Below are 17,886 nucleotides of genomic sequence, written 5' to 3' on the forward strand. Positions count from 1 at the left end.
TCTTTGCGCCGCTCAAATGATGTCACCTGATACTGAAAAGGGAAGGGAATGCTAATGTTTACAACCAACGGGCTGTCAATAACTTTATCGTTAATGAGCGATGATTGGGGTGACAATTCCACAGTTTGCGAAAAGATAAGTGGATAATAGCGCAGACTCAATGACCGCTCCCCGCAATCAGGTAAATATGTCAACTTAAAACAAACATGTGATCGATTAAAAGTAGAACGCTCGTTAGCGCTTAGCTTGTCATCTGATATTGGTAAACAAGTCAACGTAGGACGGCGATGCTACCTGCTAACGCTTAGCTGGACTAATCGGTGGAGTCGTAAATGACCTAATGTTGTGTTTTGTGAACACAACATACACCATTACTGACCTCCAGCCTGTATCTTTGTTACAGCTGGTGAAATAACTACCGTGGTTGGCTTTCAGGGGTCGTGGAAGCTACTCATGTGAAATAACATATTGAATGCTAACTAGCCACGTCAGGTACAGCTCTGCTTACAGCTGTTTTTCTCCCCCACTTCCTTCTTTTACTTAGCGCTTTGCTGCTGTAGCTCCTGAAATGGACACTTAGCCCAGTGCATTAATTGAACTCTCAGGTGCGTTTTCATGAGGGAGTATTTACATGTGACTCTCGTGTGTTTTACATCAGACTCTGTGTGTTTTACATACGAGTCCCTGTCATTGTTTTCACTGTAAGTCACTTTCTTTTGTGGCAGGGTTTTGCGGACTGTGAACTCCTTGGTTTGGCTCCTGCAAGGACCACTGATATCATTTTGATGGTCAACAGTTGTGCACTACAATGTAAGTAATAAGACACTTGCCTTTATTTTCAGTTACGCCTGTCAAATTGTCCACTAGGAAAAATGTCTGTGTCTTTACCTGCTATCACCTTTCAACAAATTTACCCAAAGTAGAATATGACATTATTAATGATATTAAGTTGAGTATGAGAGGGGACACACTTATACCTCTCTGGGTTGTTGTCTTTTTCAGCAATGAATGCCATTGATCACTTAAAACTGCTACAGGCAGGTTCTCTAGAAAAATAGTTTATTATTGAGTTGAGTCTGCAGGACATTAAAATACTGAGGTTTTTGCAATCACAGCTCTGTCCTGACCCCTCATCAGATTATCCCTATGTGCAGAGTACAGTTTCATACACAACAGATGACCTGAGGCAATCGCTCCATTTCAAAAACTCTGCTGATATTACCGTGAGTTAGTGTATCAGTGAATATCCAATAAGCGTGTTCACTCTCTCTACGATGAACTGATCTGTGATTTGTTAAAGCCTCCCGTGACTGAACAGATTAAGGTTACTCTTGAATTATTGATCACCAATGCCTAAAAAAAATCCTGCCTGCTGTTTCCTAAATGTTTTTTTTAAAATGTTGGGTGCAGCTGTGAGCTATTTTCTCACTTCCAGCTACTTAAATGCGGTCTTGTTCATTCATGCCTCTGTTTTCAGAGTCTCGATGGAATGGGTTTTCATCATGAATCGGATGAGCTCTCAGGGAAGCTCTGCATCCCAGCGGAGGCGAATGGTTCTGGGGGTGTTGATACTCCTGCTGGTGGATGTCATCTGGGTAGTCTCCTCTGAGCTAACCTCGGTAAGAACTCACTCTTACTGAAGATGATCTTACAGGAGTGAAACGATAGAGTTTATATCAGAAAACACAGAACACTCAGATGTTCCGTGTTCAACAGACAATGGTGTTTATTTTTCTTTGTGTTTTTTGTGCCCCAGAGCAAATATATGCAGTGCATACACAACCACTTATTTCTCTTCTAATCCATGGTTTTGAATACTGCTAGTCCATTAAATATGAATGTAGGAGCCACACATTGTTTGCGGGGGATTATTTGGGCTTTGATTTGCTTGGTATGGTTGCCACGGTTATGATATGTGGGGTTTGGGTCACATGGGCACCGTAGCAGGTTATAATTAGGTGCTGAATCACCTGCACTGGGTGGAGAGAGGAGAGTCAGGTAGCCGTAATTTTTTGTTGACCGCTTTATGTTCAGTTATGATACACATACGCAAACAGTGCACGTACTACATCTTACCTGGGTGTGCATTTCCAAATTACCGCTGTAGTAGCTGTTGTGTTTATTAAACATCCTGAAACTTGCTTACCCGGACTCAGCGTGCTCCTCTGTACCGGCAGCGTGTCATACAAACAAACAGGACCTATCTCCTCTCAAGCGACGTTAAACGGCTGTTAAGTCGCAACAATGAAAGTCAAAAAAATTGCTTTACCGCAACTTTACACCGACATGCCCTGACAGCCACAAAGACACACAATACATATGGTTGTATTTAACCAAAGTGCAACAGTTTTTATGCTTTAAATACCAAAAATACTAAAAGTCATTATTAATGTACAGATTAATATCTGTTCTAAAGGTCATGTAAAAAACAAGTTTACTCAATTGTCTAGTTCATGTACCAAGCTTGAGATCAGGGGTCCAAAGTGGGGCCTGGGAGCCAAAGTTGACAAGATACTGTATATTTAAAAAATACTGTTTTCACCGATCTAAATCATTTTCAATTTTGGCCCACAAATGAAAAAAGTTTGATGAAGCACAGCGCTGTCTTTTACTTAGAGATTCCTTGCTTTTCTAAAGCAGACAGCATCTGTAACTTTTATTTCTGTCACTTTTATACAGAATCATCATCATCACCCACAGCCAAAAAAATCAATTAATAAATCAAACAAAATAGACAAAGAAAGAATTGGAATACAGCTATCGTTTAAACGTACTGGTACACAATTAGTAGAACAAATAGACCTTTTAATGTTAGAATAAGTAAAAACTATATAATTTGTTTTTCAATTTCCTTGCTCTGAGGACATTTACATGCACTTCACTGGACAAACTGGAAATGCTAATGAAGATAAAGCACAAGAGTGCCCGAGAGGGAAACCATTTCTTTGTATTGAAAGCAAGGAAAGCAAATATGGTGCTGACTGTAGTGCCGTCTCTAACAGTACCATTAGTTGTCCTAACAGTTTTCTGCTGTTCATTGTGCCCACAGTACATTTTCAAGCAGCAGGACTACAACAAACCCTTCTTCAGCACATTCACCAAGACCTCCATGTTTGTGCTGTATCTGCTGGGGTTCCTGCTGTGGCGTCCCTGGAGGCAGCAGTGCAGTGGCTCTCTGAAACGCAGGCGCTCTGCTTTTGTAAGTAGTCAAGTCACAGTCTCACCACACAGTGGCAGTGTGTTACTTTTTTTTTTTTTGCTCACAATCATTTATAAATCAACATTTATTCATTCACAACCTCAGTAATACAGAATCACAAACCACGCCTCTGTCATTGTTGTGGACTTCTAAGCTGTATCTGCAGTAAAAAGTTGTGAAAATGGTGTGGACATTCTGTATTCTAATCTTTTTATGTGGCAGAAGAGTATGTTAAAATTGGCTTCTTTGTGCCAAAAGCCGGTTCATTTTGTTTGTTAAAGCTCATTCAGAAGATGCTGCAGAATCTTTTTTTGTTTTTTAGAGATTGTATCAGAAAGAATGAACCTGTAAGGCAAGACTAAACTGTAAAATAATCCGTGTCTCGCCTAGAATTCTTTTCAGCACCTGTACTGTTGTATTGGTTTGGTAAAAATATTTTTTTTGATTTTGCAGTTTGCTGACGCTGAGGCCTACTTTGCACACTGCACCACTGACACCACTGTGAACAACCGTTTGGTACGTTGTCTGATAGCGTAGTGTGAAGTAAGGAGGCACGACGCAATTGACTTTAAATGGAAGGTGCACCAACAGTATACAACTGTCTATTTTGTCTCTCACACTTGTACAGAGTGAACCACTGTACCTACCAATGAAGTTCCAGGATGTACCTGCAGAACACTCAAATTGTCTAATTGGAGACTGTGAATCTTGTGAGTACACAGTTGGCATATGTATTGTTCTTGTTGTGTTAATGAGATGGAATGTGAACAACAGAGGGCAGCGCTGAGCCGTATTATTTAACATGACAAGCCTCTGACTTTTTCCTGCTCGTGTCATCGGCAGCTTTTCTGTTATCTTGTCTCTCTTCCTTCACTTACACTCATAATGAGAGCAAAGTGATAAACATTATGGTTTTGCTGTCCTAACATGGATGGTATTTTGGGGTAATTCAATAAAATGAAGTCGCCACATGGCTGAATGAACATCGAATGTTTCTGTCACCCAGCAGCCTCCAGAAAGCAGCGGGTGCGGTTCAGTAATATCATGGAGGTGCGTCAGCTGCCCTCGACTCAAGCTCTGGAAGCCAAACTGTCCCGCATGTCCTACCCTGCTGCCAAGGACCATGAAGCTATGCTGCGCACAGTGGGCAAGCTAACCATCACTGATGTGGCCAAAATCAGCTTCTTCTTTTGCTTCGTGGTAAGTGGAACGCAGCTGGAATGCCACAGAGTATCCTTTTTTAAGACTTTTAAGTCTTCAAAGTATGTGTTTTTTTTGGACAAATTAAAAACCTGAAATCTCTTCTTTAGAAAAGCCCTCCAACCTTTATTTCAGAATTTTGTAGATGTAGATGAAAAAGTCTCTTAAAGTTCTGCCCAAAAAAACTTTGGCTTTTGTCTGATCAGACCAGAAAGAATCTTTTCCCTTATGCTCTCAGTGTCTTGTGAATTCAGACGGCTCAGATCCTTCGAGATGGTGCTTCCATTTCCTCTGGAGATGTCTGAAGCTCCGTCACACTGACTGTTCTCCCCTGAACAATAGAACAATCTGTTCTTTCCCCAACTATTAAAACTTTAGAAATGGTTTTAATTCAAAGTTTGGACCTCATCGCCATGGTTTCTTTGCTCTTGAGTGATATATATTAGGCAGCTATACTGTTTAAGTATCAGGTGTTTAGTAGTGATATGGGTTTTTTAATAAAATAAAATAAAAAAAAAAAAAATAAATAAAATGAAATAAAGTTTTAGTGAGAACAAAAATGCATTATTTGTTGCCCGATTAACAAATAATAATCGGCTACTGACAATTTTACTTCTAGTGGTTTGTAGCTCATTTTCACATTTTCCTGTGGGGAGACAGAGTCAGAAAATTAGTTTTTAAGAGGATTTATCACAGGTCTCTTCTGTTGTCAGGTGTTTTTGTCATTTTATTTACTCCTCCTATAAAATCGTTGCGTATGTTTGTCTTCCAGTGGTTCCTGGCCAACCTGTCCTACCAGGAGGCGCTGTCTGACATGCAGGTGGCAATAGTCAACATTTTGTCATCCACTTCAGGTGATTCTCTCCTAATGCTTTTTATCAGTCCAGCCATAAGTCAAATCAATAAGTGTGAAAGGGAGAGTGGGAAAAGTTGAAGTTAGGTTGTTAATTTATTAAAGCTATAGAAGAGTCTACCTACAGCTGTGACTCCTTTGTCCTCTTTCTCTCCTCAGGCCTCTTTACACTCATCCTAGCAGCCATATTTCCCAGCAACAGCACTGACCGTTTCACCTTGTCCAAACTAGTCACCGTGGCTCTGAGGTAAGAGCTGAATGAAATTGTTTGTGAAAGGGTAGACTTGGAGGGGCACACTGCTTTTAACTTTTCTGAAACGTTTTTGAAAACTTGTTGAAATCTTGTTTCAAAAAGAACTTATGCAAGATGATGTTTCATTATAAAAAAAACTGAGACTGTATCCAACACTTAATTTACTCTGCCAGTAAACAGATTGATCTTGCATAGGGGGTTATTTTTATAGTAAAATTCACTGCCCCGAACCAAGAAAAGTTGCACACTTGAATTTTTTGCACAACCTCCTTTTGCTTGATTACTGGTTTGGCATCTCTTTGATGAGTTCATGCAATGGCACTATATTTATTTCGATGCTCAGCTGCATTCATTCTTCGCCAAGATCTTGTATTTATGATGGTTCAGTTGGGCTGTCAAAGGTCATTCAGTATATTTCGGCAGCCGGCTGACCCCAGATCACAACACTGCCCCCACTGCCTTTACACTAGGCCAAATATTATAACATGTGTCTTGTTTTGACTGGGCAGTGTATATAAACATCACAAGTTTAAGTCCTAGTCCACACATAGATGGGTTATTTTTAAAAACTAAGGTTTTTTTTTTAATCTTCAGCCTTAATTGGAAAAACTTAAGCGGAAGATCAAACTGCTTGTTCCAGTGGACATGCAGTGATGGTGCACCATGGTAAAGGAGAATAATTTGGACTGATAACGAAGTTATGGAATACAAAGTTAACAAAACACATGAAAACATTAGCTGTGAGTCCTACCAGTGCATGTGCACAGACATCCTCACCCTGGTTTGTTCTGTATTGGCGGTTGGGGGTCTTTAGTTTTCTTCCGGGACGAGGGTCTTCTCATATGAGTGTGACTAATCAGCTCGGGTGACGTTGTGGCCATTAAGAACCAGCAAGATCTATACTAGAACGTGGCCCTGGGGTTTACTGAGCCAGCTGCATTTTTTTAACTTCTCTGTTATTAGGGCTCTAAAACACTGGGGTAGTGTGTGTGTGTATAGTGTGGATTTACCGTTACATGTTCTGTTGTGTTATTTTTCTTCTCTTAAATAAGTAAATACTAGCTTTGTTTACCTGTCATTTCACGTGTTGTCTCTCTTCTGCAGCATCGGAGGCGTTGCCCTTGTCAGTTTCTCCAGCATGGACAACCCCGATGAGAATGGTGTCATAGGTAACGATGGAGGCGGCCAGTATCTGTCACTGTTTCACATCACTGTTGAGGAATTGTGACACTTTGGAAACCCTTCTTTCCTAATTTGATGTCTTGAATTCTTATGAAGGCTCTCTGTGGTCACTGGCTGGGGCGATTCTCTATGCCGTCTACATCGTGATGATTAAGAGACGAGTGGATCGGGAGGATAAGCTTGACATTCCCATGTTCTTTGGTAAATAAATACTCACCACTGGTATTTCTAGAGAAAAAAAAAAGAGTATGAGTCAACACTGATGGCGAGGGAGTGGAGTGACCTAGTAGTGGGGGGATGGTATGGAAGGAGGTTCTCTGCAGAGATTTTGAAAGCTTGAGGTGAAAAGGGGGCATTCTCTGAGAAAAAGCGCCACATTGTGTCCGTCAAAACTTGCGTGTTAGCAGTGAAAGTTCACAGGCCGTGAGAGTCACATAATCCTGAATATAAGGATATGAAATCACGGGAGGAATATTATGTTCTGGCGATGCGGACAGAACCTGGGCGGCTTTACATGAATTCAAAGCTGTTTATGCATTATCTAGTAAATGGGATTACTCGCATCAATTTGATATTTTATATTGGATATTATTTACGGGAAAATGATTGTTTTAGACAACACTGCGTCTAGTATAAAGTAGCGTTATGAGTAGCATCAAATGCACGTTTTGGTAAGAGGGTACATAAAAAAAGGACGAGGGAGTAGCGCCGGTGTTACTTGTTCTTGTTTAGATTTTTCTTTGTCAATTTTATTTCATTCAATTAAAAATTCTTTCTAATGAAAACAATACAAAAAAGAATGAAAAAGTCTTATAATATCTGCCCCTCTTTTACCGTGTGTCAGTTCATATGTATTTTGAAAAATACCCTGCTGACTGTATCTTTCCTATGTACAAGATCGGTTTGGCATTTTAAATTTCAAATATGTACCTTGTCCATCCCCCCCCATTCTCATGAAAGCATTATGTCTTATATGAGCTTCTGTGTCATGTGTGTCTCTCAGGGTTTGTGGGTCTGTTCAACCTGCTGCTGTTGTGGCCGGGCTTCCTCCTGCTTCACTATACAGGCTTTGAGGCCTTTGAGTTCCCCAGCCAGCTTGTGTGGATGTACATCCTCATTAACGGCCTCATCGGCACTGTTCTCTCAGAGTTCCTCTGGCTGTGGTGAGCATGTGCACACACATCACAATTCTGGCCAGCAAATCATCACAGTTCCCATGTTGATAGTGCCAGACGTGTTTCCATGTCGATACTTACCGTTGTAAAATAGCTTTGGTTTGAATAATTCACTAAATCTTTCATTTCTAACTGGTGATATTGGTTTCTGTCCACAGGGGCTGTTTCCTCACATCGTCTCTAATCGGGACGCTATCATTGAGCCTCACTATCCCGCTCTCCATAATGGCAGACATTTGTATGCAGAAGGTAAGTTTCTCCATAGCAGATGCTCAACACTCAGCGTCAGAGTTTGAAGGGGGACTTTCTTTCTCTTTAAACTCGCACTTGAATACGCATATATTTGAATTAATACATTTTATTCAACAAACAAACCCAAGAAGGATTTGTAGAAAAAAATCAACGACATTAAACGTTTTAAACTAAAAAAGAAGAAAATAACAAATCCATTGTTCTGAAAGTAGTAGTAGAAGTATGAAGCTCCACCTCTTCTTTACGTCATGATTGTTTGAGATTTAAGCTTCATTTCATTTTTCATTTAACCTTTATTTAACCAGATAAAAGACCCGTTGAGATCAACACCCCTTTCACTAGGGTGACCTGGCCAAGAAAGGCAGCAGCACATGCCAGAGTTAACAAAAACAGGGAGATAACAGCAGGTAAATTTAAAAAATAAAGTGTAGGAGTTATGGTTGCAGTAACAATTTAAGAACACAGGCAGCGTTCACTGGATTCCCGTTAGAGAGCGGGAAAACTCCCAGTTCATATAACTATTCAAACAAATCAGGAAAAAAATATAAGAACGGATTGAGAGACGGAGATTCAGTATATTCTTTCTACAGGTTGTTCATAGTGTCATGTATCCATTATATTGCTGTACCCCAGAATGATTCACTGAATTATAGTTGCGATATACATAGTGTTTATTTAATGACTTGTGAAAGGTGAAGCTATTTTTCAAATGAATCTCAAGAAACTGAAGTCCAGCATTGGCAGTGGCTGTAACGAGTGTATGTTGCTTGTAATGTGTGAACAGGTGCGTTTTTCATGGCTGTTCTTTGCTGGGGCAGTTCCTGTCTTCCTCGCCTTCATCATCGCTACACTCCTATGCCACTACAACAACTGGGACCCTGTTCTGTTGGGGCTCAGGAGAGTCTACGCCTTCATTTGCAGAAAACATCGCATTCAGAGGTAACACACCGGCTCTTTTCTGGGCTTTCATGTGACACATTACAGATAAAATACACAGGAATGCTTGAACCGTGTTTGTCACACTATATTTATTTATGCTTTAATGTTGAAGCAGCCATTTGTTCCTGTGCTCAACACTTTTGGCAATAAGTAATCCATTAGAGATAACCCTGCATTGCTTATTCTTTTTTGCAGTTACCTTACCGCTGCACTCGATATCTCAGTTAAACACAATCAAACTGAGTGGATGGGGAAAAATAGGCGAACATGAATGTTTCTTAAGTCATTGCTCAATCCTTGGCAGTAGAGTTGTATTAAACTCAAAATATTGTGATTATGTGCTCTAATATACTCTTACAAGCACCTTAAAGGTCCACTATGTAACATTTGGGAAGTTTTATTGGTAGAAATGTAATAAAGTTACCATACTGTATGCAATCACGTCAAAATTAGTAGCCTTATTATTTTAATATGTATATGTACTTAAGGCAAAGGTCCTGCTTTACAGAGGCTGCCATCTTGGCTCAAGGTGGCACAGCATTGCATTTTGAAGTGGAGGCTTCCTCCGTAAACAAAGAAGAATTACTTTATTTGTGGTATGTGAAGGCCAACGTAGTTCCTTGACTCATTAGGGAAAGGGAGAGGTGAGTGGATTAGTCTGTCAGTTTGTCACAGTCTGCACACTCGCCTCAGTAACAACAATATTTAGCTTGACATTTGGCTTCACAAATGTTTTTTTGACCATGGGAGCTGTGACGAAGCTGTTTGCAAACTTAGTGAAGCTGCACCCAGTGGACATTACATTTTTTTTAAATATACTATTGAAAGGAGAGTTTCATTCATGGTGATAACAAAGTTACTTTTATAAAAACATAAAGCTGATGAAGTGCTCTGTCAAAAGTAAAGCATCTCTCATGAGCAAGTTTCATGTCTCTGTACTTTCATTTTCATGGTGTGAATGGTTATTAATGGCCTAATATTATATCAGGCTCTGAAAGAGAATTTGATTTGACTGCTCTCAGGCATGCAGGACTACTGGAACAAAAAGAAATTGCCTTAGTGCAGAACTTCCCAAAGTTCTTTAGAGGTTTGAGCTCGCTGAAAATTGAGAAAAACAAAACCCCAAAGTCCACACCCAGATTTGTACGTGAGCAAGAATGTAGCACAACACCAAAGTTATCAAAAAGTTGTTTATACTTCAGTAGTAGTGATCAAATTAATCAATTACAATTTGGCCATAGCTGAGAAGGTGTATGATGTGATTTAATATAAAAGATATTATTAAAAACAACTTCAAAACATAGTTTTATTAAAGCTGGATTGCATAACGTTTGTGTGAAACAAGAATCAATGTAACAAAAAAGTACTATCCCATCAAACTGCTCGTTCATATGTGCATATAATGTGCAATAGGTGATATGAGCTGGGTTGAAAACACAAGCTACACAAACTAAAGCACTATTGTTCTTAAGTTTTTGTTTCTAATATCTCAGAAAAATAAAACGACTGTACCTACTTTGAAGACACGGTTGTTTGTTCATTAGAAGTTCAACAGTGTTGTTGGCTTGTCAACAAATGCACACGTTACCTCAACATATTATTTTATTATGACAGTTGTTACAAACTACTGTGTACCCACTTTAGTGGGAACTGATAAACAAATCCTACATTGTGCTACTTTAAGGGAGAAAAATATCTCCTCCTGTGTTACATTTACAAGTACATGTAACTCTGAGGCAAAGTAGCTTAGAAAATTTATTGAACTACATTATTATGTCCCTACATCATTCATATCCACAATCTAGGTTTCTGTCTTTTTTTCCCCAGATATGTCTTTGTGTACAGTAATTTTCCTGTTGTTAGCTGCAGTAGCGTCTCATGTGGTTTCTATGGAATTTATGACGCATTGGCATACAGTGTCAACACATACACTCTCATGTCATTTCAATGAGTTTCATTTTTGTAAAGGCTAATGGAAGTTATTTGTGCACACACTTTATAATTCAGTTTTGAGGACACTCATGGACAATAACACAGTTCACTCCCAGCTGCTCACGTTCACCCTTTACCATCATAATGAAGTAACTAACACCAAGCACGAGAGGCGAGTACTGTCCAAAATGTCCTCTCAGTGATGGTTTTCAAATAAAACATTGTCCTCAAAACCAGTGAAAGACACACACACACACACACTCACTACAACTGCGACCAGGTTAATTAGTCAATTTGCACTTAAGTCTGAGCAGGAGGTGAGGTCGTGACAAAAGGTGAGCTTTCACTCAAATTGTTTTTTTGCCCAATCACTGAAAAAAATCAGTGAAGTGAGTTGTTGTTTCATTGTATATTCAAGTGGTGTGTGACCTCTTACAAATGAGTTGACCTTGACACAAACACACTTAAAGTTTGTCTTTCATCGCTGACATTCTCTCCAGGACAAAAGTCTGCTTAAGTTAAGTCTGTAATCAGATGTTCATGCTTGACTGATTAAACCCGCTCTTGCGGAAGCTACGGCGCCTATTCTTCTGTGAACGCTTGTTCCCGTTCGGTGAGGGATGATTATAATTATGATTTTTGTCAAGATGATGAGTGACACTCTTGTTTCCCCTCTTGCTCGCAGACTGCCAGAAGACAGTGAGCAGTGTGAAAGCCTAATTCCTCTACACGTCGTCTCCCCCAGCGAAGGAAGCCTGTGTTCGTGATCCAAAACAAAGACAATGTAAATAATCCCTCAGTACTTCCTGGTTTTGTTGTGTGCATGTTATTGTGAGTGTGAAAATATAAACCAATAGTTGTTTTTTTTAGATTTATGATCAGTGCGAATCCCCTGTGGTGGCAAAAAATCTCGATTTATTCTATTATTATACACTTAATATTATATATAATTGTAGGCTTTATGAGGATTTTCTTTTGTGCCTAAGGACACGCACGGATCAAAGCGAGGTGCTACATCTGCTGCCAAACTAGTTTCTGAAAGATGTAATCCATTTGCTGGTAGCCTGTGGAGAGATTATTATAATCCCCTGAGACTTGTTGCAAATTGATCTTTAAATATGAAAAAGGCCGTAGTGTCTTAGTGATATTATGTTTCCCATTATTCATCTTAAAGCTGCTGTGAATGCTTTTATTAATATCTGTGTTGTACAGCTTCATAGTCTCACAGCTGTCCCTGAATCTGCACGTCTCAGTCTCAGGGGTCGGGATTTAATCAATTTAAACTGTAAAAGGTGACAGTATGTTAGGGTTTTATGTTTGTTTTTTTACAATGTTCCATAAAAAAAGTGGCCAGGAAATGAGAGCCGCTTTAAAGATAAAATGTTGTCAAATTACAGAAGTCGTTAAGGGGTTTTGCAACAGTCGGTGATGCTGCTCAGAACTGCTGCTGTCTTCTTCCTGCTGTTGTTTATTTGTCCGTCCTGTGCATCCGTCAGACATTTGTCAGGGGCTCAGTGTTTAGACGCTGGCGTTGAGTAAGAGAGACGGGAGGACGAGCTGGACAGGATCCGCATCCAATAAATATTTGACATCAGCTTGGCCACCCAACTCGTCTCGAGTCTGCATTTTAGTGACGCTGCCGTTTCTCTTCACTCTACGTAGGTTCAGTCGAGCTTTTCCTCACCTGTTTCCCAAAATAATTGCGAGCAGGACTTGGAGAGAGATTTGGAACACAGCGTGTGGTTTTCAAATCGATGAGTTAGTGGGGGAAGAAAACAGTGCAGTTTCTTAAAAGACTGAAGCACATGTGATCAGTGGAACAACAAACAAAACAAAAAACCTTATAAAGCATTTACCACAGTGCGCTAGAGCTTAATATTATATATATATATAAACACAAACACACACATATATATATATATATAAGTGCTCAGTACTATGTGAGATTCTGTCTTTTTCAGGCTGTTGCAAATGGTTTGCATTTGCCGGCCTCGTTTTTACTCGTTTGGCTCCGATTGATTTTCCATCTTATTCTCAGCTTCTTTTTTCCAGCGTCTTACTTTTCTCCCGCAGAGACCCTTCGTGTTTTTAATGTCGATTAAACCTTTTTAAACAACAGAATCTATCGGCTTAAACTGTGCAAGGCAGCTTTATCTACAGAGCACGTTCCGTAGACACGGATGCAGATTCATGTCGTGGCGCTCGGACGTGTTATAAGGAATCAATGTAGAAGCAATTTAAAGATAAATGTGTATAAAAAAATATAAAATGACACGACTACCGTCAAGTCATTCCACAAATTAACGACTTTAGTTTTATTTGCATCACAATGTGTCCCGATTTTTATGGAAATGGCTTTATAAATGAGCAAATCATTCTTTTTGGCACTGCGATGGACTTGATCTTTCAACCCATGTCAGCTGGGATTGGCACCAGCAAGTAGTCAATATAGTCAATCTGCTCAATAGTCAATCTAAAGCAGGGGTGGTCAAACTATGGCCCACAGGCAACATCTGGCCCATTTGGTCTTTTTAATCCAGCTCACCGAAGATTGGTACAAAATTGCCCAAATCAAATCATATCATAATCATGACTGCATTCATTTGACCTTGACCTGTAATGCCTGGTGTTCCACCAGGTGGCGCATTAGACACAGTGATACATTAGCCCCTTTTCCACCTATGGTCCCAGCTCACCTCGCCTCGCCTCTGCACGGCGCGGTTTAGGTTGCTTTTCCACTATAAAATAGCGTGGGCGGAGTCATCACTGCACGGCTGCATGAAACTGCCGTGACTTTGTTTTATACACGACACACAAAAACGAGTGACTAGCGACTCGCGAAGCAGTTGTTTTCATTGTAACTGAATCATTAGAATCAGTTAATTAAAACTATTTGTTCAGTACTTCCTCCTTGACCATAGAGCATAGACTGAAACACAGCGGCAGGGTTTGTGATGCTGCTCGCGATCAGCAGTGCTGTCGCTAAATACACCAGACTAATTTTCCCTGGTAATTGTTGGAGATTAACGCACGTTTTTAGGATTGTTAAGTCTTTTTTAACTGATCTACAGTTCGACATTGTTCAGCTTGAATCTTGTGTGGGACGTCTCTTCCTAGAGGAACACATTTATATTTATCGTGTGTATGATTACAATGTTCTTTATTTTGTCTTTATCTCCAAAGGTGGTGACTGTGGATCTCGCTGAGCTGACAATCCGGAAGCTTTCAGAGACAATGAAGTACCCTAGTGCCTCCTGTAAAAAACACTATTTATTTTCTACAGTGTTGAGACGGCCCGGCCAAATTTACACGCTCATTGCTCCGTCCCTCCCCCGTCCCTCCCCCGTCCCCCTTCTTGTTTTTTTGACATTTTCTGTGTCTAAAGAAACTTTTGGTACTTGAGGTGCTGGACATTTTACAATGGTGTCATGTGACCAAATGAATTAACTGTTGAACTTGATCGTAACACTAGAGAAGATGGAGCAGTTTATGTGTGTTTGTCTGTGAGACTCTTATCTGTGGTAAAGTACTTCTCTCACTGTTGCAGGGAGGGAAAATGTTATAGAAGTGGACTTGAAGTTTGTCCGTCACACTTTTCTTTTGTTGTTTTTTTTTTGTTTTTTTTTCTTTGTTAAAGTTGCTGCTTGTTTGAAAGTGTCTTTGTGATGCAGACATGTTCATCGGGTCATTTCACATTTCACATTTCACATGACCATTTATTTGCACACTCCCAGAGTAAACCCAGGCTTTTCTGACGGTTTTGGTGTCACTTAAGGCTCCATATTAGAAAAGTGCATCTTTGCGTTAAACACCGATCAGCCACTACAATAAAAACAGTGTGACTGGTGTTAATGTTGTGGCACAGTAGTGTATATCTGTGCCTTGTTTTAAAATAGTTTTTATTTGTATCCCTTTTTGAACTTTCAGTTATTCTTCATGGCTCCATGGCTTAACAAAGTCCAACACTAGGGATGTCCCCATCAGCTTTTCCTGATTCTGATCCAGTCTTTTTACAATTGTGAAGACAATTTGACGGTTAGGGTTGCCGTGTCACATGAATTTATAATGACTTGTCCGAGATTGCTGCTTTTTTAAGTCCTCAAATCATATGATGTGAGCACACACTAAGGCTGCAACGAATGATCTTTTTTTCATTTTCAGTTAATCTTGATAGATCCGCTGTTTCACCCCTCTAATTAAATGAAGAACATTGTCGGTCTGTGTGAAGACAACATCCTCAAGAGTCTTTATTTTTGTCCACAAACCAAAGATCTTCACATTGTTTCCATAGAAGAACAAAGAAACCAGAACATACTGACTTTTAATAAGCTCAAACAGTAGGGCTGCAACAATGTATCTCTCTCTATTAATTCCAGTAATGTCTGTCTGTTAATCACATAACTGTCCAAGGGTTCACTTGACAGGCTTCAAACTTGGCAGGTAACTTATTAAGGGCACCAGTATGTGCGGTATCACTAAACGAGCCACTTTCACATTCCCAAAGTCATTTGTTCTGTGATTTCAGCGTCTTTCCTGGTTTCTTTGCTCCTCTGTGATATTAAACCTTAAATATCTGTGGTTTGTGGACAGAACTAGACATTTAATGATGACGTCATTTTGAAGGTTGTTAAAAAACGAGTCAACATCTTTCCCCAATTCCCGTCGCATCTAGAAAATAGTCGGCAGATGAATCGCTTGTGACAATAATCGTTTGTTGCAGCCCCAGTAATTATAGAACTTTGTTTTACTGAAAAAACTCAGTCTAACTGATTATTCAACTATCCAAATAGTTTAGTAATTATTTTGGTTGACTCTGAAATTGTCCTGACAGGATTCAGCAATATTATCCATCTACGTATGTCTCAGCAAAAATATCCAGGCCTATATTTTTCTGTCTGTGACTGGCCTTTATTCACTTTGTTCCCGTAGAGTTTAGTCAGTCTGATGCTGGAAGGAGAAACACAAAATCACCACATGCTGCAGACGAGCTGCTTAGATTTGCCCCCCGTTCCTCCGACGGTGCTCGATCCTGAAGACAAACTGTGACAGAGACGTATGAAGTTTGCGTTTTAGCAGTCAATCCTCGGCTATAAGCTACAACATGTCTGCTGCGGTAACAAAGTGGGTGTAAATACTGTCCACAGTGAGTGTTTGCTGTTTGTTTGTTTGTTTGTTTATTAACACTACAGAGATTGTGTATCACTTCATATCGGATGTATTTTTGTAAATGAAGGAAAGAGTTTCCAAATTCACCAGAGACTGAGATTATATCACTTTATTTACGGCGTGCGATTTCATGTGAGAAAAGAGAAAGCATTTCATTTAGCAGCCTCAGTGTCTGTCATGTGATCACAGATGTACATATATATATATATATATATATATATATATAAATATGTTGCAGCTTAAAGGTAAATGTCAACATTATTCCACTATTTCTTACGTTTCTCATGTCATAATTCTTAAGATTATTATTGTTGTTATTGTTATTCAAATTTTCTAAGTGGTGCTTGTTGAATCATGGTTGTTTTTTCTTTCTCAGGTTCTTTTCTTTGACTTGTTTTTATTTTTCGGAGCGGTTTCTTTGTACTCCAAGTGTCATTGGTGAAGATGTTCTAAAAGATGGCCCAGAAAAAAAGGCTGTGATGGAAACTTTCCTCTTTTTTTATCAGCCTAAGCTCTTGAATACTTCTATTATTTTGAAAAAAACTGTTTTCATACTTTCACTGCACTATTAAAATTGTGTTGTTTTTAACACTGTGGTTGCTATGACGCATTTCTGTTCTTCTTAGTAATTTGGAATGTGTGACTTTAACACAAACACATACACCTATGAGTGACAGTGATTATTAACTCTGCATTTAATCCGTTCTTTTTTACACTCCACAAGCCGGGTGAAGGAGCAGTGGGCAGAGTGCCTTGCTCAGGGGTTGACCCAGCCCTTGACCCATTCCAGGATTTGAACCGGCAACCCTTCAGTTACAAGCCCAATTCCTTTCCTCTTGGCCTTAAGATGTGTATGCTGCAACCACTATCTGGAAGAAGGTAGGAGCGCTTTATATTTTGTTTAGTAATTTTGATTTAGTGCTCCTTCTTTGTTTAAATATTGTGAAACTACAACTTTATTTGTTTTTTCTGTGTGGTCTCTACAGATTAGAAGCCCTCCTTTTCCCTCTTCCTCCCCTCAACTCCAGTGTAACAGTAAGAACACAATACACGGAAAACTACTTTTTCTTACTTATTTCCGTTCATAATTACGACTGGTCTATTCGTACAGGGTTAGTTTTACCTGGGGTCATTTTTCCTCACCTTTGTACCCAAGGTAAAAGTCGCCTTAATCTTTACTGAGATTGTCCGGGAATGATTACTGACATGGCACATTCGTACGGGACTAAAATCACTCAGGAGCTCTGGTAATTATTACTTTACACCACCTCTGCATGTAAAACTAATCAGTCAAAATGGTATAAATATTGTTATAACATTGATAATTAGACACTGTGGTTGGCCATGAGTCCTGGCTAAGATGAACACAGAAAATGTTCTGCAAAACATTTTGGATTCCAAACATTACGAGAAAGTGAGCTGCAGGTTCTTGGTATGGAGATGTTTACGATGAAGAGTCTGCTGAGTCCGTTTACAAGAACTGTGTCAAGGATCAAAGTTGCTTTCATGTTATTCAACAAACAAACACCTATGGAAGAATCCCAACCTCAGAGAGAACGTAATCTACCTCAAGGCTAGAAGAAGAGAAAGGTTGAAGACCAGATCAATACTTGTTAGTGTACTAGACAACAAGGTGGTGCAGTGACCTTGAGTTGCAGCCAGGTGAGAGTAAAGCACATCAATGAATTGGAAACAATTCTCTCTCTGCACCAGGGTTGGACATTAGCGAGGCTTG

General features: G+C 39.6%; 1 protein-coding gene across 3 annotated transcripts; it reads left to right on the forward strand.

The window, feature by feature from the left end:
- The first annotated feature begins 36 nt into the window (after nt 1-36).
- On the forward strand, nt 37-16,740 carry LOC131474685 (solute carrier family 35 member F5-like). Of its 3 annotated transcripts, none has more exons than XM_058652460.1 (17): nt 39-181; nt 545-605; nt 726-810; nt 1,478-1,619; nt 3,050-3,199; nt 3,653-3,715; nt 3,828-3,909; nt 4,206-4,399; nt 5,172-5,253; nt 5,412-5,499; nt 6,610-6,674; nt 6,784-6,888; nt 7,691-7,850; nt 8,021-8,111; nt 8,899-9,053; nt 11,671-11,769; nt 14,169-16,740. In XM_058652460.1, the coding sequence occupies exons 4-16, from the start codon at nt 1,485-1,487 to the stop codon at nt 11,750-11,752; spliced, it is 1,452 nt and encodes a 483-aa protein (XP_058508443.1). In that variant the 5' UTR covers nt 39-181; nt 545-605; nt 726-810; nt 1,478-1,484; the 3' UTR covers nt 11,753-11,769; nt 14,169-16,740. The 3 variants fall into 3 exon arrangements, with proteins under 3 accessions (XP_058508444.1, XP_058508443.1, XP_058508445.1); XM_058652462.1 differs by having other exon boundaries at nt 4,209-4,399; XM_058652461.1 differs by lacking the exon at nt 545-605 and having other exon boundaries at nt 37-181.
- The last annotated feature ends 1,146 nt before the right edge of the window (nt 16,741-17,886 follow it).

This window comes from Solea solea, chromosome 2, assembly GCF_958295425.1.
Source record: "Solea solea chromosome 2, fSolSol10.1, whole genome shotgun sequence".
NCBI classification, from domain to species: Eukaryota; Metazoa; Chordata; class Actinopteri; order Pleuronectiformes; family Soleidae; genus Solea; species Solea solea.